This window comes from Colossoma macropomum, unplaced genomic scaffold (genome assembly GCF_904425465.1).
Source record: "Colossoma macropomum unplaced genomic scaffold, Colossoma_macropomum, whole genome shotgun sequence".
Lineage (NCBI taxonomy): Eukaryota > Metazoa > Chordata > Actinopteri > Characiformes > Serrasalmidae > Colossoma > Colossoma macropomum.
In genome coordinates this window covers 314572-338574 of record NW_023495967.1, presented here as the reverse complement: position 1 = coordinate 338574, position 24003 = coordinate 314572, and the positions used below count along the sequence as shown (strand labels likewise).

At 38.3% G+C, this 24003-nt stretch overlaps 1 protein-coding gene across 4 annotated transcripts in view; it reads left to right on the top strand.

Moving 5' to 3' along the window:
- The window catches only part of mink1 (misshapen-like kinase 1), a 66994-nt gene that overhangs the window by 20213 nt on the left and 22778 nt on the right, over positions 1–24003 (top strand). For 2 of the 4 annotated variants that reach the window (XM_036564393.1, XM_036564392.1), the window contains exons 3-13: positions 2266–2448; positions 3787–3897; positions 5345–5435; positions 6173–6303; positions 7025–7079; positions 9989–10067; positions 11970–12145; positions 13787–13856; positions 14498–14708; positions 21970–22080; positions 23744–23830. In XM_036564393.1, coding sequence (XP_036420286.1) covers positions 2266–2448; positions 3787–3897; positions 5345–5435; positions 6173–6303; positions 7025–7079; positions 9989–10067; positions 11970–12145; positions 13787–13856; positions 14498–14708; positions 21970–22080; positions 23744–23830 — 1305 coding nt within the window. The remainder of the gene's footprint in view (positions 1–2265; positions 2449–3786; positions 3898–5344; positions 5436–6172; positions 6304–7024; positions 7080–9988; positions 10068–11969; positions 12146–13786; positions 13857–14497; positions 14709–21969; positions 22081–23743; positions 23831–24003) is intronic. The other 2 variants (XM_036564395.1, XM_036564394.1) reach the window with 1 other exon arrangement.

Sequence of the window (24003 nt, the reverse complement as noted above, 5' to 3'; positions counted from 1 at the left end):
ACATTTAAATGTTTATCCAGAGCAACTTACAAAAGTATGTTGTGTCCACTCAGAGAATGTATCCTAGCCAGCACAAATAGGTAAGAGTCCAAACTATCCATGAGCTAAGACACTTCCAGAAACAAGTCAGTGCTTATACCTAGAAGGAAAGATACAAAAAATAAAGACATAGCATAAGTGCAACACCATCAGTAAGTGCTAGATTAGTGTTCATTTAAGTGCTTCACAAAGACAGATTATAGAGAGCCAATGCATAAACTGCACAGTAACAGGGAGCTTATTGGATGTCAATCCATTGTATCATTGTCTGATTTTATTTATTGAGTTTTTTTTCCTGCAGTTCCTTCTTTATTCTATTTCATATATTGGAATGCCAACAGTATGTATACACTGTTAAAGTTGCTAATTACTACCTTGTCCATGCATTTCATTTATGTAAATTATGCTGAAAAATAAGTCTATTTTGAATTCCTCATTTTTGGGATGGACACATTTACCTGTATGCACCTTTTCAGCCTACGACTGTTGAGCCCCGCCCATTCACGCTAACATAATTAGGACTGTTTTAGCCTGAACTGAAAGAGAATGAGTCAGAATACTGGGTAGCCAATCCAGATAAAAGTCCATTTGCAAATATCAGTCTTAAAGGCACGGTAACATAAACAGCCTGATCAATACTAAGGGATAAAAGAGGTTGGAAAAGGGTCATGTGGACTTCAGGGAGAGACAAAGGTTTATGTTGAATCAAATCTCAAGTTAAAAACATCTTTGTAGCCTTTGAATTTTGCTGTATGACTGTTTTGCTGGCTTGTTGTGTCCATACCAACTTGTTTGCAAACCTCAGGTAAATCAAATTTTGTGATGTGTGTTATGTAATGTGTAAATATAAATATAATGAGAGAACATTTTTGCTTCACCCTTAGATTGAAAGAAGGAGGGGCACTGAGAAATATGTTCAGTATATTGAGTAAATTACTGTGATCTGTGCTAGCAGAGTGCCGCTAAACTGTGGATTAGTTCAGATTACTGTTGTTGTGTAGACCGGCCACTTCACACCCCTTCACAACAGAGAGGAAGGGATGAGGAGGTGAACTGGAAGTATAGGATGGAGAGATGAGGAGAGTTTTGGTGAGAGCAAGGTGGGGGATGGAGAAAGAGTGTGAAGTGTGAGGAGAGATGTTTTTTTTCTGATCATACTGAAAACTAAACTAAAATACCTTCTTTGAATCGCTGCACTGCTGCTGACAGTTGAAACTAATGGGTTTGCTAATGGATATAGTTATTTAACACCTATAGAAATGGCTTCTTCCGAGGTTTAAATGCCCGTGTACCACACTTCAATTTTTGACTCTCATACCTACAGTGTCACACATTAGAATCACAAGTTTTGTTTGATATTTTTATTAGTTTTAGTTGTTTAGTATTTCTGTCAGTTCTTGGTATAATTTTTTTATTTTATTTAATTTTATTGTTTTTCCTTTTTTTATGTTTTTAGTTGTTGCTTAATAACTTTAATTGATCATTTTAGTTTTAGTTGATTGAATTCCATTGTGCACATAGTTATAACCATTTTCTTGTTTTAAAACCCTGTATATTCTGTGACCTTTTGCTTTGCTGCATTGCAAATTGGGGTCATCTACAATGGTCCAAGTCTAAATTAAGGTTGATTAATAAAGGATGATTAGTAAGTCTTCAAAGAATAGTTTGGTTAAAAATGTTAAAATGCAATTGATTGCTAACGGTGAGTTAAACCAAACTGCCATCACTTAGTATCATGAGAATGACATCATTGTAACTGGTACTTACTAGCTTGTGTGTTTACCGTTAGCCATGTAAGCATTTGGTCAGGCTCTTACTTCACGATTAATACCTGAATAAGCTTTCAGTTTAAGAGGTTGAATAATAATATTGGCATGTATGGGGTCAGTGCTGTATTATGAGGTGTACTGGATGGTGCAAGTGTAGAGTGATAGGGCGAGTTAGAGGTCAGTGCTCCGTGTGTAAAGAGTGTCAGTTAGTGGTCATTGTGCTGTAGTATAAAAAGATGAGGGGGTCAGTTTGAGGTTACTGCTGTAGTGTAAAGTGTATTGAACTGTAAGAGTGTAGAGTAAAAGTGTCACTGAGAGGTCACTGTTTGCATGCTCAGATATCTCAGATATGGACCTTTCTCCAGCTATTAATAGACCCCACATCTTCCAGCTGCTGCTCCTAAACGGTCTCTTCTCCTCTTTCATCTCTTTCTCTCTCGCTATCTCTCCCTCTCAGGGGCGCCATGTGAAGACAGGGCAGCTGGCTGCTATAAAGGTGATGGACGTCACAGAGGAAGAGGAGGAGGAGATAAAGGCTGAGATCAACATGCTGAAGAAGTACAGCCACCACCGCAACATCGCCACATACTACGGAGCCTTTGTTAAGAAGAGCCCACCAGGCCATGACGACCAGCTCTGGGTCTGTATGCTTTATACAGCAGGAAAGCTTGATTTTATTTATTTTTTTTAAGGTTTGATGCACCATGTACACAAAACGAAGCATTCACTTCTCAGTCCATACAGTCCATATTTGCAAACCAAGCTGCAAAAACAGGGACTCTTGGGCCAAAATGAAAAATGTAACCATCACTACATTTAAGATACTTACTCGTATCCTACAGCAGTGCCTCAGTGGTCTTTAGAGTGAAATTTTCGTGTAAAGATTAGGAACTTGGTGGGAGGAGCTACTTGGGGTGGATTTATTGGTGTGGACTGTTTGAAATGTTCTTTTGTTTCGTTGGCTTGTGAATGCAGAAGGAAACCAGAGAGCTGATGTTACTACTAGGGAAAACTAATATATTATTGCAGCCAACTGTAGTAGGGATACAATGCTGCTCTACAGAATACTGTATAAGGTTCTGTTTTTAGGGAGAATTTACATTATCACTGATAATGTAATCAAGATACTTGCATGCTGCTTTATACAGCATAAGGTTACCTACTCCAGTACTCTTGATGTTGCTTTACTGAAATCCTGCATGTTTCTGCTCAAGGCAGCAAACAGTGGAAACGTTTCTTAAACAAACTTTTTTAAACATAAATTTATCAAGGAATGAAGCCCCAGTGCTCTTAAAATGCTTCAACTGCAAAACGCTGTTTTTTTAGAGTTTTTGTCGATGTTACTGCCTAATGTTAGCTACTGTACTTATAAACACAACCTGAGGTGAGTTCTGCCTGACTGTTTAGAATTCAACATGACTGTGATGTCACAACCATGAACGCATTTATATATATATATAACAACCATTCAGCCTACAGCTCTTTAGCTGCCCAGTCACATTGAAGTGATAAGGAGTGTGGTTTATGGAAGATATCTGAAAACAGTGGCCAAAGGTTTTTATTTATAGTAAAAAGTAGAACCCAATGTTTTGGGCCAGTGATCTGGACACAGGTTAAAGCAGGTTACGCTAGTCCTGCTTTGATTAGCTGAATCGGGTGTGGTCTCTGCAGAACTCTGCCTGGCTTAATGCTCAGTCTTGGGCAAAATAACATCAGTTAGGCACCGGGCTCCGGGCACTTCATGACTAATTTAGCTTTCAGTTTAAACTCTGAGCTTGACTGACGGTGCATAATTAATCTCAGGACAAAATAACTCAAAATAATCATGTTGACAAACAGAATCAAAGTCAGTTTTATTAATCAGTGTGAATCATGCTGCAGTTTGTCTTTGGGTCATGTTTGTGTATGTACTGTTGTTTCATTATCTGGAATATGAAGGTGTCAGTGCATGTGAAAGATTCCGTGTTTGTGTTTGTAGCTGGTGATGGAGTTCTGCGGTGCCGGCTCAGTAACAGACCTGGTGAAAAACACCAAAGGAAACTCGCTGAAGGAAGACTGGATCGCATATATCTGCAGAGAGATCCTGCGGGTGAGACAAACACAGAAATGTTTTTATATTGATACATAGGGCAGCACGATATGAGCCGAATACTCTATTGCGATTCTTTTGATCTTGTTGTGATTCTGATATGCATTTTAATATGTTACAGACTCTTAACATTTAATGTCTGTAAAATAAAGTCATAACATCATGAAAGTGCCAGCCTTTCATGTCATGCCCACCATAAATAAAGCCATGTTCAATCCAGAAGCTGATTTTAGTTCACTTTATAATTTTCCTATTTTCATTACATTTCTATGGTTAGCTTAATGCTAATTTCTGTTAGCCCATCAGTGCCCATTTTTTATGTAATATTAGCATCAAGCTAACGATTTTGTCTGTTTACCTTTTTGTAGTTTGTGTGTTGGAGTTTTACAGTCTGTGTAATCTGGTACAGTAAGGTTGTAGTATTTACAGACTATATTCAAGTGCTACAGTACAATAATTAGCCAGTGATTAGCCAGTGATGTCACATAGCACCCAAACGTTTAACCCTTTCTGACCCAAATTATGTTCCAGGGCACAAAAATATGATTTGCTTCATTCTGATTTTAAAGGTAGCCATAAATACGTAGATTGTGTTAATAACTGTTTAATTGCTGTTTACTGTTTCTGATGCCTGTTACAGTGCACACTGCTTCTAAAGAGCAGCAGCATTCCAGTATTAATATTAATGATAATTTTAATAAATTAGTAATAAAATAATAATATATTTGTACATGTAATTAGTAGTGGGTTTTTTTTGAGCTTCTGCAAGAAATCCTAACACTACCTGCACTCGCACTGCTCTGCTCATATTAGTGATGTCATATTTACTACACATGCACAATAGACATAGACATAGATACATGCACAATAATATCAAAATCATTTTTGTATTCGACATCGGACGAATAAGATTTGACAAATATTTTATTCATTTTACCATATTTTGTAAGCTTAAAGAAATAAATGTGAAATTTCTGGTAATTCTAGTTCCAGTATCTGCTTTTCATCAGTGTTAGGTAGCAGTATCAGCAGATATGTATATAAAACACTGAATATTGGCATTTAGAACACCATTTCTATATCGGTCCATTCCTAATGGTTACAGTAATGGTTAAAATAATACTGGCCTGCATTATTTTGATCAGAAGTTTGAAGTTTTGATCCATCAAAACACCAAAAAGAACATCTGAGACGGAGACTGGAGGCTTACAGCATGCAGAGAAAGACATTGTGAATGGTTAGAGAGCTCGTTGGCATATTCCAGCATTTTGTGATATCGGTATTGCTAAGACCAGTATCATCATGATAATTTGCAAATCATATGTTGTGCAGCCATAAAAGAAACAAAGTTTTGAGCACATGCTAAACTGAATCTGATTTTAACTAGTATCTGACTCACTACACTACACTCTCTCTCTTGCGCTCTCTCTCTCTCTCTCTCTCTCAGGGCCTGTCCCATCTCCACGCTCATAAGGTCATCCACAGAGACATCAAAGGCCAGAATGTTCTTCTGACTGAGAACGCTGAGGTCAAACTCGGTAAGGTGTGTGTGTGTGTGTGTGTGTCTGGTTTTCCGTGTCTTGTTAATCTGTTACAGATCAGCGGAGTGTGTGTGTGTGCGTGCACTGTTTCTCAGCCCGTAGCATCAGTTTGATTGGCGTGACCTTGTTATTAGCGTGTGCTCTGGTTCAACTGATTCAACATTTAATCTAACAATTAGAGCAAAGTACAGCAGCCTCCTGCAGGCGTTCCCCGGTCTGATATAGACACACTGACACTCAACCCTGATATATACTTTCACTCTTTCTTGATCTCTCACTGTTGCTCTGTCTTTGACTTTTTTTTTGTTACATTCTCTCTCTCTCTCTCTCTCTCTCTCTCTCTCTCTCTCTCTCTCTCTCCCTCTCTCTCTCTCTCTCTCTCTCTCTCTCTGCTTTGCCCTCTCTCTCTAAAATATACTTCTATCTCTCTTTTTGTCTTCTCTTTCTCCCTCACACTCTCTCTCTGTGTTACTCTTCCTCTTTGCATCTTTATTTCTTTCTCTCCTTTTTGCCGTTTTTTGCATTCTTTTTCTCCATCCTTTTCTCTTATTTTCTTTTTCTCTCATTTTCTCTTTCTTTCTTTCTTTCTTTCTTGCATTTATGCCTTCTTGCTTTCTTTCTCTGCCTCTTTCTGTCTAAAATATGTTTTCTTTCCTTCTCTCTTTCTTTCTTTCTTTTTTCTCTCTCTCTCTCTCTCTCTCTCTCTCTCTCTCTCTCTCTCTCTCTCTCTCTAGTTGATTTTGGAGTGAGTGCTCAGTTGGACCGGACTGTGGGGAGGAGGAACACCTTCATTGGAACTCCGTACTGGATGGCTCCTGAGGTCATCGCCTGTGATGAAAACCCAGACTCCACCTATGACTACAGGGTAAGTAGTGTCTGTGTGAACAACACACACAGAGACTGAACAACAATCCAGTTTTTGCCCTGGGGACAATTTTTTTAATGTTGAGTATTGTCTGATATTGGTCTGTTTTCAAAGGCAATGCAGGCACAAAAGTTAGATAACAGGCTACCAGTTCATACTACAGTAAAGTTACATTTGTGGTATGCACATACTGTGACATTCTGCCCTGATGTGTTTTGTGTGTTTGCATTTTTCTTTAAATTACCATATATTATTGTGGTTAATATTGGTTTGTGGTGCATCTAATACATATCTGAGGTAGATAGGATTTACAGCCAGTCCATTAATATCAGAATCATACCTGTATCACCAGATAATTGCTCAAAAAAGTAATCGTCTCGTGGCAGATGTCAACTGATATTTCAAACTGATATTTCATGATTTATTTATTGTACTCCTGAAAAGCAGAACACTGAGTTGATGCTGGGCTAAATGCTGTTTTATTGTCCAGAATGCTGAAGTTTTATAAATGTTTATGCATCAAAGTCTATACGTGCATGAAAAATATCGGATGTCACCATCTCTAATTAAAATATGGCTGCGATCCACTGGATCAGATCAGGACGGCCCTGATTTTCATTTTTGCTTTGGTATTTGTGCACATGTGTTAATGTATAATTGTCAGTGCATGTTATTCCTGTAGGTTTTAATGAGCTGACGTGTTTTTTCTCTCCCTCCACAGAGTGACATCTGGTCTCTGGGAATCACAGCTATAGAGATGGCAGAAGGAGCACCCCGTAAGATACACACACATACACTCGCATACTTCAACGTTGCATAATTTGGAACAGTAGGCCATCAGTTAATATAGTTCTCTATGCCCACCATTAGGCTTTAGTGCAGCTTTGTAAATGGAGCTTCAAGCCAGGGATCTAATTTCTAGTTCCAGTGTTATTTTGTAGTGCTGTCATGTTTTAATGGCAGTGCAGGGAGAGGAGCTCTGGTATACTGACTTAATAGAACCCAGATTTACCTTAGAACAGCGTTTTTCAGTCCCAGTGCAGTGCACATTTCTGTGCTTTCCCCGCTCAAGCCCACCTGATTCAACTCAGCTATTCATTAACAAGTCATTTATGAGCTTAGCCAGGTGTGCTGCAGCAGAGACAATACGAATATGTTTGTTGAGTACATGGTGTCCAAGCAAAATCTCTCTTAAAACAGTTGTTTTTGTCCGGTATTAGGACCTTCAGGCCCAGACAATTGCTATGCAGCATTGAATTTGTTTTTGCCAGTAGACTGGAGTGCTGCTCTGGGCTGAAGTCGTGTCAGTTTAGAAGTCTCTTTAAAACACTTGACCTTGCATTTTTCTTTCAATGTGATTTCTAGTTGTAAAGTAGTAGGTGATAGGACTGCATGATGTATTGTTTGTAACATAGTTATTGCAGAAAGCATAAGCCCTCTGCTTAGTAATATTTCTTTTATATTTTTGTGTTTTGTGAGTGTTTGTTTTTGTGTTTTGTGAGTGTTTGTTTTTTCCCCAGTCGTGTCAAACTCAGCAAATAAATAGAAATTGTGCACTAAAAATTGCAGAAAAAAATGTTTGGATTTGATTTTTAATTATTGTTGTGCTATAAACCCAACTGGCCACTGTTTATTCAAAGTACACAAAAACTCCAGCGGTAAAATATAGGCACTTGTAGTAGACCTTGAAATATTATATGAATACTTGAAAAATTCAAAATTTAAATGTCCCCTGGGGCTCAGTGTTTCAAAACTACCTATTTGCTTGCTGCAAGTTCATTAAAATGTGAGGTCAATTTCTGAGCAGCTGAGCTGATGTTAAGTGTTTGTTTGGTTGAACTGCAGCTGAAATGCAGTTAGTGTGTTTGGTGACATGAATGGTGTGGGACTGTGTAGAGTTGTGTAGAACTGAGGTGTAACAACTGTCCCATAGACTGTTGATGGGGTAGAAGAGTCAGAGCGCACATTACGTTGCAGTGCATGCTGGGTACCGTAGTGCAGTGCATTGTGAAACAGGCTAATAGAAAATTTAAAACACTTTTGTGGGCCAGAAAGGATTGTGTTGCGGTCCTGATCTGTTTATGTTTGACACATGGGCTGTAGAGGGTGTTTTAACTTATTTTCACTTAGAAAATCAATAAAACATTTGTTGATTTGTTCTTTTGCATATAACTGTATATGGACTACAACAGTAAACAAAGAAGCACTATGTAGAATTTCAGTAATAACATATTTAAAGCATGTACTTTTGATTCTCTGTAGTGTTGAAGCAATTATCTCAGTACCATAAAAGTATAGAGTTTTGATACCTAGTCTTGCTTGTAATCTGATTTAACTCTTCTGGTCTAAATAATGCAGCTCTGTTTTTAACCGTGTTAATATATTACAAGGCGTATTCCTATCACAGTATGTAGAACTGTAATCATTGTACTAGTATTTTGTCTAGATCGTGCAGCCTTTATAGTTGGCCAACTTTCAGTGTATGCGCTGCATGTAGAGTAACCGTAGGGTGTTGAAATAGAGCTGTGTTTTGGATCTGCGGTAGGAGAGTGTGCGGAGGCGGGTGTGCTGGTCAGTGTGCCACTGTCGGCGCTTATGCAACTCCACCATTAGTCACTTTCTCTCCCCGTCTCACCCTCTCTGATGCTCGCAGCGTTCGTTATGTGGCCGTCCTCGGTAACCCTCTCGGAGCGCTGATTTAGGGCAGTGTTCTTTACTGGCCCTTTCAGACTAGATTATTAAGCTTGCTGTGCTCTTTTATTTTCACCTACCCCCCCCCAGACGCTTTACATTGCACTCTACATATGCACATCATAAGAGAGTGTTAGTCTGCAGATGTGGGTACAAACCAGGGTTATTACAGTTTGGACATTTTTCGTTTTTATTTTTGTTTAGTTTATATTTTTATATATTATATATTTTCAATTTCAGATTAGTTTAAGCTAGTTTTAAGAGGTTTTATTTGGCTTCAGTTTTAAGTGTGGTGTTTAGAATTGCTCCGAATTGTTGTTTGTTTATTAGTTTTATTACATTTTGTGTTCTGGGTGGTTGAAGTTTCTCGCCCACTTCCAGACAGTCATTTATACATTAAAAACACAGTATTTTCTTTGTAATCCTATCTAGTTTTTTTTTTTGGTCATCATAACTTGAAAAACAAAGAAACTTTGTCAGAAGTTTGAGTGACGCCTTACAATGAGAGAATATTAGTATTAAAACTGATTTTATCCCTGTCTCATGTATATTCAAGACATGTTCTTTACTTTTGCACAAAAGCTATGAGGCTACTGTAGCTAACTAGTAATACAAGCAAATGGTTAAAATTGTTGCAAAGCTAACATTAGCAACCATTGTGAAGGCTGAATTTTAGTAGACAACAGCCTGTCATACAGTGTCAGAAACCACATAAAGTAAGTCTATTTAAGATTGCTGCGCATCTCTACATTTTCGAGGCAAGTGTGTAATGACTAAGGTATGCAGTTTACACATTGCTAAGAGGTTGTGTGTTATCTTCCATTATATGTTAGCTACATTAGCCTCGTAGCTCTGGTGTAAATGTAAAGAAAAGCTGTTCATTTAACATGGGAGTGTATTCTAGTGATGTTATGAGCCTAAATATCTCTCTCTCTCTCTCTCTCTCTCTCTCTCTCTCTCTCTCTCTCTCTCTCTCTCTCTCTCTCACACACAGCACTGTGTGACATGCACCCTATGAGAGCTCTGTTTCTCATACCTCGGAACCCTCCTCCCAAGCTCAAGTCCAAGAAATGGTGAGGACTGCCTATTCTCACCTTTTATTTTAGGAACAGCCTGTTTTAGCCTCTGAGGCTTCCGTCTCTTTATATGCATTTGGCCATATATACGTCTCTTTTTCTCTTTCCTCTTTTCTTCTTTTTTCTCTCTCTTCTGTCCTCTTGTCTCAGTTTTTCTTTTCTTCTCTACTTGTCTTTTTCTCTTTCTTCTCTTCTTTCCTATTCTCTTCTTGTGCCTTTTTCTCTTCTATTCTCTTCTTGCGTCTTTTTCTCTTCTCATGTGTTCTTTTCTTCTTGTGTCTTTCTCTTCTCTTCTCTTCTCTTCTCTTCTCTTCTCTTCTCTTCTCTGTTTATAGATTATCTTTCCACTCACATCAGCCCAGTGCTGCTTCTGTTATTTTGGTGTTGGCTTACATAAGACAAGCTCCCTGCCAATGTTCTCTCTCTCTCTATGTCTTCCTTTTCCCGTTCTGTCCTTTCTTGGCAATGTCTGTCACACTGTATTTAGTTTTAAACATTGGTCTTGTTTGGTGTTCGATAAGATCAGTATTTTAGGGAAAAGTGAAAGTCTACCACTGGCCATTCAGAGTCGTTTTGGACGGAGAACTAGGCTCCTGTTGATTCCAGCCTGGTCCTGGAATGACTGTTTATCTTTTTCAGAAATGGAGATGGAATGTTTATTTAACTGGATTTTACATGACGATCATGATTTGAATTTGCATACAGCTGCTCTTCGATGCAGCTCGGCCTCATGAAGTCTTTTACACTGGTGTCCAACTTTCTGAATAAACTTTGTCATCTTGTTGGGCCCACATTGTAATGAATTAATTCGTCTGTTGGGACTTCCTGTTCTGTCCTTTCACTTGTCAAACGTGAGAACATTCAGTACAGGACACAAGTTTGCAACACTAACTTAAAAAAAAAGAATGTTTTCATTACTAGTAGTAATGTTGTATGAATACCATCTGATTCCCCTATTTGATGCTCCTAAATGCTTGATAAACTGAATCAGGTGTTTTAAAGTAGGAGTTTGCCAATAATTAAAAACTGCTCAGTTTAACACACTGCTATCAACAAAAAGTGCAGGATTTTTCCCCAAAAATACACTGAAGTGTAGAGTATAGACCTTTGAAGTTGTGGATCATTGTATAGTCGGTATCTTGGGAACTCTGAGTCTTTTTCTTTATGGGTAAACTGAATGGCATTTTTGAAAGATGTGCCCTGTAGTAAACAAAAATATTCCGAAGCCATTAAGTTTTGTCCTGTTTACATTTTTCCCCCGAATCTCACTGGATCATCTGAATTACAAGGTCATTTAAAGACTCAAAATATGACAAATGCTACATTCGTGCTACAATACACTCCACATTGAAATTATGTTACGATGGTGTAGCTCAGCACTATTGTATAACAACTCCAGCTACTCAAACTATAGGGTACTGTTGCCAAAGCAGCTTAACTACAGTATTTAATAAAGGTTGTTTGTCCTGGTATTTTACTGAGGTTATCTAATGATGTCAGTTGAATGCACAGTGTTACCCTGTATATATTGATATTAGTACTTGAACTCATTAACGACCATGTAATTCAGAGGATCCAGTGACATTTGGAGGAAAATGTCCTTGTGTATCTAGTTTAAAACCTTTTTGTTTAGGGTGGGGCATGGTAGTGGCTGTTTTTGAAAACTGATGTTTTTTCCCCATAGAGGAAACCAGTTTAGATCGGGAGTTCCTAATATGGTCATGAAGCCAACTACAGAATAATGATATGATTTCAGAAGTCAACAGCACAGCTGTATTGCAGTACTTTGGAGAATCTTCTTTGGTTAAACTACATGTCAGTATATTAGATTACGTTGGTTTGCGGGCACATTGGCTTAATTGTAAAATATTTTTGAAAGACTTCCTCTCTTTCTCTCAGGTCTAAAAAGTTCATAGACTTCATTGAGGGCTGCCTGGTGAAGACCTACCCAAGTCGTCCGTCCACAGAGCAGCTGCTGAAGCACTCGTTCATCCGGGACCAACCCACAGAGCGACAGGTCCGCATCCAGCTCAAGGACCACATCGACCGCACACGCAAGAAACGAGGAGAGAAGGGTGAGGGGCCTGCTGTGTTTGGCCATGTGATATTCACTGTCTCTATCAAATTGAGGAATGTATAAGAAAGCTTAGAAACTCTTTCCTGTTTAGTCGCTCTTTTTTTTTTAACTTAGTGGATAAACTTAAGATTGGTTAAAAATAAATAAATAAATAAATAAGGTTACACAGTTCTCCCTCACTTACCTAAAATATAGTCAGTTAGTCAAAACATATATTTTTACTCTAAACAGTCTCAGAAGAGTGTGGATTGATTTTGGAAAGCAGTTAAGCTTTAAGCATTAAGCTAATGATTGATTGGTGGGTATAAGTATATATAAATAAGGATGACTTCTTAGCTCCATTAGCCTCATGGCTCCAGTGCAAAACTAAAAAAGGGAACTTCAGATACCAAACATGTATTCACCTTTTTTTCTCTCTCTCTTTTCACCAAACTGTTCCTTTAAGTTAATTGCATATGTCACTGCATTACCCTGCCTGACTCTCTGCTAGTTTCAGTTTAATTCCAGTTTGTTTACCTCTTGAGATCAGGGAGAGGTTCCCCTGTCCTGCAGCCAATCAGATACTATTCAGAGCTTGCTTTATCAACGTGGCTCATATCAGATGTGCAGTAGTGTAATTAGAGCCTCCAGCACAACTTAAGCTTCTCACTGAATGAGATACTGCTTGAAGACACACACACACACACACACACACACACACACACACACACACACACACACACACACCTATACAGACATGTATATTTGCAATATATAATTACTTATAATTTTCAGTGTGCTTATAGGAAAGCATTAGTGATGCACATAAATGATTTCATTAGTATTTTTGTTAGCTTTGAAAAACTACAAAGTATTAAAACACTTTTATTATTGAAACGTAAGTGCTTTCAGTAAAACCTTGCATGAGAGTTACAGAAGAACCTTCTTAGTGCTTCTTCTTCAGTGTGCTGCAGGCTCTTTTTGAATGCAGAAGGACATAGAGGACACATTTTTTGGCTTTTTTTCTGGCCAAAAGTGTCTCTTTTTGCCATCTTCACTGGGTGAAAATTAGATGCATCCCTTTTGCTAACCCTTTTACTTTTATTGTGTAACTGTAAGGAGTGGCCTCTACTGTCTGGAAAAAAAAAGTTCAGTTCTTACCAGCTTGTCAAGGAGTGCCCAACAATAGGTTGTTCAACTTTTAGTGTACATATACAAGACCTTAATGTCAATTCCGTTTGTGTTTGGGTCAAATTTTTTGGCAATATATAGGTTATACAGAAGTTATATTTTTACTTATAATTCGATATCAGTAACTATCAATAATGTTTGTATGCATTTCCTAATTTTAAGTCTGAATAGAAGTTGAAAAACAAAGAAAGCAAAAGGCTTTTTTTCTAGTTTACTATACAAAATCTTTCGCAATGTATATTTATGTATTGTGGTTATTTCTCATTAAGATAGCAAAATGAAAGTGTGAGTAAAAAATAAATGAAACTTTGTAAAAGAATATAGTAGTTACTGAATGATAAGCCTGCAGTTTAAGAAGTTAAAGTATTCACTGTACAGCACGTTGGGGTTTTTCAGCCGTTTGAGTCAGATGATCGGTTTCTTTGTGTAACATTGATCTATACTGACTCATATTCTTTCTCTCTCTCAGAGGAAACAGAGTATGAGTATAGTGGCAGTGATGAAGAAGATGAGAACAGAGGGGACGAGAGAGAGTCCAGGTAATACTACACTTCTACAGGGATGTAAACAAGCGTAGATGTGCACTAATAAAAACACGAATATACACAGACAGAAAGGGCAAAACACAGTTTCTTAAACAGATAGTAGTACAGATATTCATTCCTTCCAAGCATTTTGGCTGATTTTCATGTTCTTCATGTATCTCTGCATAACTGTACATGACTCTACATAACCCTACCACAGAGATTTTTGTACCTCTGTTACTGAACCCAGCTCTGCCCCTACAATATCTATAATGTATACATCACATTTCTCTGTGTAGATTAGGGCTGGACACCTATATAACCATCATCATGATATTTGGACTTTGCAATACCGGTGTCACAGAAGACTGCAACATGCATATAAACCCTTTAACCAATCACAGTGTATTTGCTGTGTCCTTTGACCATCCTAACCATTCACAGTTTTAGATGAGTGCTTATATGGCTGTTTTGATGAATCAAAGTGTTCATATAATCCAACAAAAGTCAGTTGTTTTGATCAAAATAATGTCAGTCTTTAACTGTGTCACATGATTGAAACACCAATGTAACCAGTGCATTGTTTGTTTATTGCAAACTAATGTAGTTCAAAGTAATTCTGTTCTGAGTCTCTCTGTCTCTCTCGTTGTCTTTAGTTCTATCTTGAACGTCCCAGGTGAGTCCACTCTGAGGCGGGACTTCCTGAGGCTGCAGCAGGAGAATAAGGAGCGTTCGGAGGCTCTGAAGAGGCAGCAGGCACAGCTGGCCGCACAGCGACGGGACCCTGAGGAGCACAAACGTCAGTTACTGCATGACAGACAGAAACGCATCGAGGAGCAGAAGGAGCAGAGACGCAGACTAGAAGAGGTAACGCACTAGCCTTGAGCTGATGTACCATGGCATCCAGATAAGCTTTTACATTAGACGATTTGAAGATCAGAAAACATCAGTGCTGTCAGTCAATAAAAACAGACATTAACATATCAGTCTTAAAAGCATTGTAATAAAACAACTAGTTCCACTTTATAGTAAGACTACCCTTAAAAAGGTTTATTGATGGTTATTAGTTAGCTCATAAGCTCTTAATCAGTAATAAGCAGCAACAAAGAGACCTGTTCCTTGCCACAAGCTAACATTTATCTCTACTGTTAAACCTCAGATATTGTATTTATACATTTACTTATATTATTTTGCCTTTTCCCTCAATCAGCAAGCTTCATCAGATATTCACATCCAGCAGATATAACAGCTTACTGTTGCTCTTTTTATTAACATGTTGAAAGTGTTTATAACTGCTTATTAATGGTTTAAGGTGTTTATGACTTTAAACCATTGGTTTAAGGTGTTTGTTATTGTGTTATACCAGAGTGATTTGAAACAACCTGTTTAATTGTAAGGGTAAGCTGAGGATGGAAAATGGTTATATAAAAACAAAATAATTTAGTACTCAGTTATCCTGGGTGGACCTCAAGTTAAAAAAAATAAAAATAATAAAACACATGACGTGTAGGATATGACCCCTTAAAAGCAGCCCAGTCGAATAGCCTGGAAACAATAATAGGTTACAATCACAGCAGCCTGTAGGCTAACTTGACACAGTAAGCTTTAGCCTTTTTGTCATTTTGACAAGAGGCTGTTAAAGTATAGTTTTTCATAGCAAGAACTACCCATCCATAACAAAAACAAGGCTAGTCTACAAGTTTCAGGTCATTTCACACGATCTCAAGCCTATAACACACCCCCAAAACACACACACACACACACACAAACACACACACGCGTCCACACAAATTCCAGAGCATGCTGTTTTGCCTCCAAACTTTGGTAAAGCACACAAATCCCTCTGCCGATGATAAGGATGTGGGAAAGCATGTGAAATTGTACTTTCACCTGAGTCTGGAATGCCAGCAGTGGCTCTGTTATTGTGGAATCAGAGTCAGCATGAGAAAAACAATGCTTACACCATCATCCCCATATAGTTGTATGCAAAAGTTTGGAAGCACCTGGTCAGATTATTTTTTTGGTGCTGTTTTTTTTCTCAAAAAAATCAACAACTGAGAACACACAATTTCAATACACAAGAGCTGTTTATTTGCTGAATTTAACATATTGGATAAAATAAAGCCTAAAATGTAGCCTGTGCAAAAGTTATGGTACATTTTATATTGTAGTTTTTTTCATTATATTAAACTCAGCAAATAAATGTAAATTGTGCACTGACATATACAGAGAAATTCCATAGTTATGTTCCCACTGGAAAATTAGCATAACTTATTCTGACTGGGGGGTTCAGAATTTTGCGTGCAGTTGTATTTGTTAGCCTGTTTTTGCACCAGCTTAAACTGATGGTTTAAAACTTTTGATTATAAACTTATATACTATACATTTTTTTATACATTATGTTTTGCATGTTTCTTATGGGAATGTACCGATCCAGTCACCCCCAATCTGAGAGCTTTAAGACAGAATCTGCAGGTTCCTGATAAGCTTTTTGCATTGTTATAGGTAATACAGCCAAACAGTACACACTTCAGCTACATTAAAGATCGTAAAACCAATCCATTTTATCTTCAGAGCTGCCAGTTAGTTTAAATGCTACAGTAAAATCACTTCATTTTTAGTGTGAATCTAATACCACACTCTAAATCCAGACTTTGTTCTGGTGAACAGCCATAAATGACTTGTGCTATTGTGTCTTGAATACGCTACTTTTGTGTTTCAAGTTGCTCTAATGCAGAGGTGGTGAACTGAAGGCTGGAGTCCTGTAGAGTTTTTGATTTATTTCCCCTGCTCTGACACATCAAACCTGGCAATTAGCTGCTGAGTCGAGTCAGGTGTGTTTGAGCAAAAAAACACCAAACTGTTCAGGAATCTGGCGCCCCACCCCTGGTCTGATATGCCCAGCGTAGCCCAGTGGACAGCAATTCCTAGCAACCCTGACTGAATATATCTTACTCAAATCATCAATCCGTGTAGCTAGTTTGATCAGATATGTCAGCTGAATTCTGCAGAAAGGTAAATCTCCAGGAGTAAAGTTGATGACCACTGGAGTAGAATATGGTTAACCCTGCTCTGCTGTGTACACTCTATAAATATAGAAAGTGACCTGTGGGTAACTGTGTCTTCTAAGTGGCTGATTGATTTCCCAAATTTTCCTCTTTCAGTTTAAACTGGGCACTCATAATCTTGGGTCAGATTTATGTAAGCAGTACCCACACCAATCAAAAGGCTGATGTGGGTTGACTCGCCCACACAGCTTTTACAAAACTGCGGCCACTTATGGTTTCTTTGTGTTAGTCAGAAAAACCTACTGAGGAAAAAAGAGCTAACAGCTAAGGAAAGCTAACCTAACAGGTGTAACTGAGCTGTCAAGCTAGCTCATCAGTCTATCATCTGTCTTTTCGTCAGTTCTTCTGTCCATTTATTCGAGCGCTAGTTCGTCTGTCCGTCTCTTCATTTGTTTATTTGTTCATTGACCGATTCACATCTCCGTTGGTTTATTTGTTTGTTCGTTCAGTCAGCCGTGGCAGCATTCCTGGATGCACCTTCAGCAGTAAAGTGAATAAGAACCTTCTTTAAGAAGAGAAAGTTTCTTAGTACAATTTTTTTATTTTTTTTTGTCCAAACTTTCCTACATGTTTAATGTAGCACTGTGTTTTATTATCATACAAACATGTTTAACACTTTACTCTGGGTTTCCTTAAGACTTTACCCACGAATCAGATTGTGATTAGGCTTAATATAGACCATACCAGTCCATTAAATTATGTGCTGGATCGACTTTCATGTTTTACACACACACACAGAGATGTCTGTGCTTTTTTGTTCCAATAAGAAAGGCGCAAAACATTGTATAACAACTTAGGCAGTTTATAAACCCTATAAATGAGTGTTTTCTCACACCTCCATGTGTCTCAGAATGTGTACATGCCATAGGTTGCTAATGTCTGGATCACATGAGGGTTTAGAATGTCATGTGAACGTGTTTAATGTGGGAGAGATCTGTTTAATGAAGGAATCGAAAAAGGAAAGATAAACACAACATTCCTATGTAAATATGAAGAGTGAGTCAGAAACAGGTGTGTCCAAGCAGCCAGGCTTTTTAGGTACTTTCTGCTGGGTTACTGCGTTCACTGGTGCCCTGTGTGAATAGAGAATGCCTTGTAGTCTGGAACGAGCCAGTCTTTATTAATAGTACGCTCAGAGGAGAATGGCATTTGAAGAATTTCACGATTGAGAAGGTCCTTGAAGTGTGTGAGCGTATGAACTTGGAGAGAGTATGTGTAGCCTTTATGCTGCTTGGGAAATACACTGCCTGCCCAAAGTTTTGGGACACCTAGCTTTTCAAAATGTTTTCTTAATGCAAGTGAGGATGTTTGCTTTGCCACTTTGCCATACTGTAACATATTAAAGAGAAAGCTGTTTAGTTCTTACCCCTTTTTCTTTGCAAAAACTGAAGGAACAACAGACAAAAGCCCTAATTTGGTAATAATAATACCCTGGTTGTGATGTCAACATTTATCAGTGTTCGATCGTTTCAGGTGTTGAAACCATCTTTGAGTTTCAATTTGTCCTCTTAACGGTAGTTTGGAAAAGAAAACAGTCAAGTAATTATTTAGGTAAATTTGCTTTTCAAACCAAGAGAGATGCCTTGATAACCCTGAAGCTGAGTGTTGAAGTATAATTAGGTCTGAAGGGTTAGTGAATAGCTTTTTTTATGTTAACAAAAACAGTGCACTGTCTTAATGGGAAAGAAACAGTAAAAATCAATCATTACTCTCCATTTTAAAAGCCAAAGGGTTGTCCTTAAACTTTTAATGGGCAGGGTATGAGGCAAGATTGTGTTCTGTGTTGTAATGGGCAATAAAATGTGTATGTGGTGTTTTGATTGGTTCTCTTGTAAACTACATATGTAAAAAATAGGCTCTGGCCACACAGTCTCAATTTATAACCACAATGATAGAAACATGTTTGTGTTTTATATACATGTATATATTGTATCTATCACTACCAAGCAAGCTTCCATGGCAAAAAACAGTCAGGTTATTAAAGACTTTACTCTAAGAAGAACTGTGCTGAAGGGACTGCGGTGGTTCACTTTGCCAATCTGGTCCACCCTAGTCTGACGTCATCTGATCCAAGTGATGTCATTTGGTACTTAGGTGTTTAGCTATTGCAGTGATAGCTTCTCAGTATAATGGCAACTTATTTAACACCCTACTACTATTTAAGACCTTATTTTATAGAGTCATGTTAGCAAACTTTAGCCAACAGCATCTTTGATGCCAGACAAACCAACTTGTGGGGGAACCATTAGGGTCACCACAACAACAAGTTAGTGGTGGTTACAGTTAACAAATTCCACCAACATCGTGATGGATTTAGTCCAGTGTCCAACCAGCAGATTTGTTAATAGGGGAAGAAATAATCTCTAAGGAAGGTGGCCACTCAGGCGACAGACTCTGCAGTTTTAGTGGCCAAAATGTAAAATGTGGCCAGGGGCACTGGGCAATAGGTAAGATCAAGATCTTAATGCAGGAACCAGAGGATGCTCAGAAAAATGATGTAATTTATGACAATAATGATAAATATCATATTCCCCATCCCTAGAATAAAAACCTCCAGTAAATTAAATGTAAAAGAAATTGGCTTTACAGGCTCCGTTGAAAATGGTTTTGATTTCATGGAGACATTTCAGATGTTCTAAAATGAAGAGCCAATTTGAGCTGATTGTATTCAAGGGTTTCAGGGCTTTTTAAATCTTGGAGTTGATTGGAGCTGAATTTATTTGAGCTATTTCTGATATTTGCTGTGTGGTGGAAGAACAAAGCAGATGAGAAGTGTTTTTGTCACAGAGAGAGAGAGACAGAGAGAGAGAGAGAGCTCATAGCAGAGGGCTGTCCAGTAATTGACCACAACAAAAGGAGAAGCTGTGAGTCTGTAATTTAATAAGCGTCATTAGCCGTTATATTTATCTCCGCCTTTGTACGGTTGTACAGGAGTGAATGGGTACGGGGGTCATTGTCGCAAGCAGCATCTGCCTCAGAAGAACAGGTGGACTCCTCTTCCACCCTACCTGTTATCTGTTTTGAGTGAATCTTTTTGTACATTTAATATAATATCCTCCAAATAGAGGATGCCATATTTTCTAAAAGTATTTAAATGTGAATCCTATTCCTCTAAATGCAGTAGGTATGCCAATTTAGGAAGATATTTACCGAAGGTGCTTCCTTGTTTTTCCAAAACTAAAGAAGATCTTTATTTTTTAACTTTTGTTTAAGTACTCCTTCAAACCAATCGCAGCACTCGCTGTGCATCTTTAGTTTTAGCTTGCGATACATCTAAGGCATGAAAATAACCATATAGTTTACCGATGGATTTGTGACTTAAGCTGTTCTCTTCAGTCTCCGGCAAATGGCTAACAAAGCTAAGACGTGGCTGATACACTCATGCAGGCTTTAGAGTGTATGATGCAATTTGGTGTCAATCTGTTATATAACAGTATTCAAAATCACTGATGAGCTCAATTTTGTATTGCAACAGATGAGCTGTATTATTCTAGTACCCAGCCCTGCACCACAGTGAGAATGTCTAAAACTGTCAGATAAGTGAGTCTTGAGTAGTTATAAAGATGGAAACAATAGATACTGTGATTTACTTTGAGATGCTGATATGTACCTGTGTGTGTGTACCTAATAAAATGAGTTACAATCCATTTGTATAATAGAAACCATTTTTTTATTAATCATAATGTAGTAATAGTGTTTATCACACACACACAGACACACATATATATAACAAAATGTAGCCTGTGTTTCAGATGCTACAGTGATGTGGTTGTGTAGTATGATTATTTTTATTTGCTACTTGTTGATATTGATAATATTGCAGTGTATAAGATGTCTTCTACTGTACTAGGTAAGCTAGTATTGTATATTTAGGGATGCAGTTATTTACTGTATCAGTATAAAGCAAAAGCTTTTATTTGGAATGTTTACACAGCATTCGTTATTGCGGATATTTTTGATGTGATGTTGGTTATTTACCTGTAAATTAGGCATTTTTCAGGCTGTGTAAATATGTTGAAATTTCTACGCATGTCTACCAGACATGAGTTTGAGCTTGCATGTACTCATTTTACACTCAGATTTGACCGTACACAGCTTGGATGAATAAGGGACGCAATAGGTGTATGAAATTAAGCAACACAGGCAAACACTGGCAGTACAATGGGTCGTACTGAAGAGCTTGAACCTTTAAACTTGGCCGACTGTCAACTGTAAGTGTTGTTATTGTGAAATTGGAGTGTCTATGAGCAACAACAGCTCAACCATGAAGCAGTAAATCTCCTGTCCTCTGTCGCATCACTCACTACAGTTCAAAAATGCCTCTGCAAGCAAAATCAGCACAATAACTGTGCACCAGGAACTTAATAAAAAAAGGTTTCCATGGCCAAGCAGCGGCACATAGGCCTAAACACTATGCGCAATTCCCCGTGTTGGCTGGAGTGGTGTAAAGCACTCTGCTTTGGATGATGTCAGGAAAACATCTATCTATCTATTTATCTATCTATATATAGATGTGTGTATGTATGTATGTATGTATGTATGTATGCGTGTGTGTGTGTGTGTGTGTGTGTGTGTGTGTGTGTGTGTGTGTGTAATACAATGTGTAGTATAAATATCTAAATATATAGGTGCACTTTGTTGGTATACAATTACTGACCTGACTACATATGTTACTATACACAATTCAGAAAATGAATCAGCTTTTTGTACCACATATAATTCGCCTGTTTATAATCACAGTGATTAGGAAGTAACAGGTAGAAACTGCACTGAGATATTGATGGGTTTATTCAGACACATCTGGGAGAGATCCACTACTGCAGAGATGTGACTCATCAGTCCCCCCTCACCTGCCCCCATCTCTCTCTCTCTCTCCCTCTCTCTTTCTTTCTCTTTTTCTCGTTCCATAACTTCCCCCCCCTCTCAAAATCACTGGATGATTTTTAGCAACAGGAAGCCACTTATTATTTCGGCTAGATATGTTAAAGTGACTCACGCTCTCCCCCCCCTCTCCCCTCCCTTTCTCTGTCTCTCTCTTTCTCCCTCGCTCTCACGCTCAGCAACAGAGGAAGGAGAGAGAGATGGTGCGGCAGCAGCAGGAGAAGGCTCCTCACCGACGACTCGACGACATGAGGCGAGAGGAGGACCGGAGGATGGCAGAGAGAGAGCAGGTCAGCCAATCGCCGCTCATGGAGCAGTGTGACTCAGCCAATCACAGCGCAGTGTGGGTGATCCATACACCCACTACGGCCCTGGCATGCCTGTGAAGTGGTTGCCATGGCAGCAGGCTCTCGACGCAGTTCTGAATGTGTGTGCGCGTGTGGGTGTGCGGCCCCACATTCAGTAGAATTCAAAGTGACAGAAACACAAAAGACCAATCAGCATGAATTATCAAGCCTAGCTTTTCTTTACAGCAAAAGACACACGCCTGCTAGGACACACACGCATTACACGCTTACACACACAGACCTTACACGCTTATAAACAGTTTTGCACTCGCACACACTCTCACTCAATGCAGTACACCTGTTTTTGCACATTCCTGCTATATTTACACACACTCATACACAAGACCTTTACACAGACACACAGACACGCCACTTTTGGCTACTTTGTTTCTCCTTTCTTGCTTCTCCTGTTCATGGCATTATCACAATATTATATTTTTAAAAATGTTACTTGTTTAAAGCTAAACAAACTATTTTCTCAGTGTCTTTTTCAAATAGCAGTTGCTCTATAGGTGGTTATATCTCTACAATATGTGCAGTAAAATAATTATGTCGCTGTCAGAACATTTGTTTCAATTCAAAACTCCATTTGTAATTTGTATTTATTTTTTAACACAGAATTTGAAAATGCCAGCTGTTCTTTACACTGTGGGAACATTTCATGATGTGTGGAGGACTAGAAATGGTCCAGAAAAAAAATCTTGTTTCATTAACCTCCATTCAAAGTTAAGAACTTTTTTCCCCAACTTTTAAAGATATGATTTTGGAGATACAAAGTTTTATATGTATAGTTGTCATACAGGCCTATTTGCATTAGGACTGGAGGTGCCGCAGAGACACTTAAAATAAAGCAGGGGATAGATCAGTCATTTTTTGACCTTTTTAATTGTTTAATCTCATAAACGCATGTCATATCAACCACGCATATTATCATATAACAATGCTTAATGTGGATGTCAGTACAGTATAAGTAGCATTTGATTAATTTCCTCTATTAGTAATGCTAATTTCTGTTAGCAGTCCAGTTACTTTTGTCCATGTTAAGTTAACATCGATCTAATCTAACTAGTATTACTCATTTGCAGTCTGCACACAAATATCTGATGCCTGTAGCAGACATTCAGATAATATATTGTAAATTTGTATGCTCCAGGTTTTCAGAAATTGTTTCAGTAAACATTTTAACATAAAGCCTAACTCTAAATATCACTGCTTTAGCCTCTTTGCAGTCTGCAGAGCTGGTAGTTAAACTAAACTGATTTCAGGGTATGAGAACTATGGAGTCCTTTAATCCATATACACACAATTTGTGAGTGCAAACATGCTGATGAGATCTTGCATATTTCCCTCCTTCAAGCTATGTAGATTGAGGGAAACGTTTCAGAACACCTCCTTCCTTCACACTTACGTGCCTCTGTAAAAACATCACCACAGCACACCGTTACAGTCTGTAGAGTTCTTATATCTTTCCTTTCTTTCCCCTTTTGAGTCCATTCTCATCTCTTTTGCTTCTTTCTTATCCCTTGCTTTTTATCTATGTCTCTCTCTCTCTCACTGTGTCTCTCTCTCTCTCTGTCTCTCTGTCTATATGTCTGTCTGTCTGTAGGAGTTTATAAGGCATAAGTTGGAGGAAGAGCAGAGGCAGTTAGAAATCCTCCAGCAGCAACTTCTTCAGGAGCAGGCCTTGCTCATGGTAACACTTCTCCACTCATCCTCTTTGTCTCCCTCTTTTTTCTTTTTCCCTTCTGACCTTGCATCTATTTCTCCTCCTATATGTGGTCCTGCACCCGAATTTGATGCGTCTCATATCAAGGTGAACTGAGTTGTGCTTTAATGCTGATAAGTTTTACACCACAAATCTGGAGA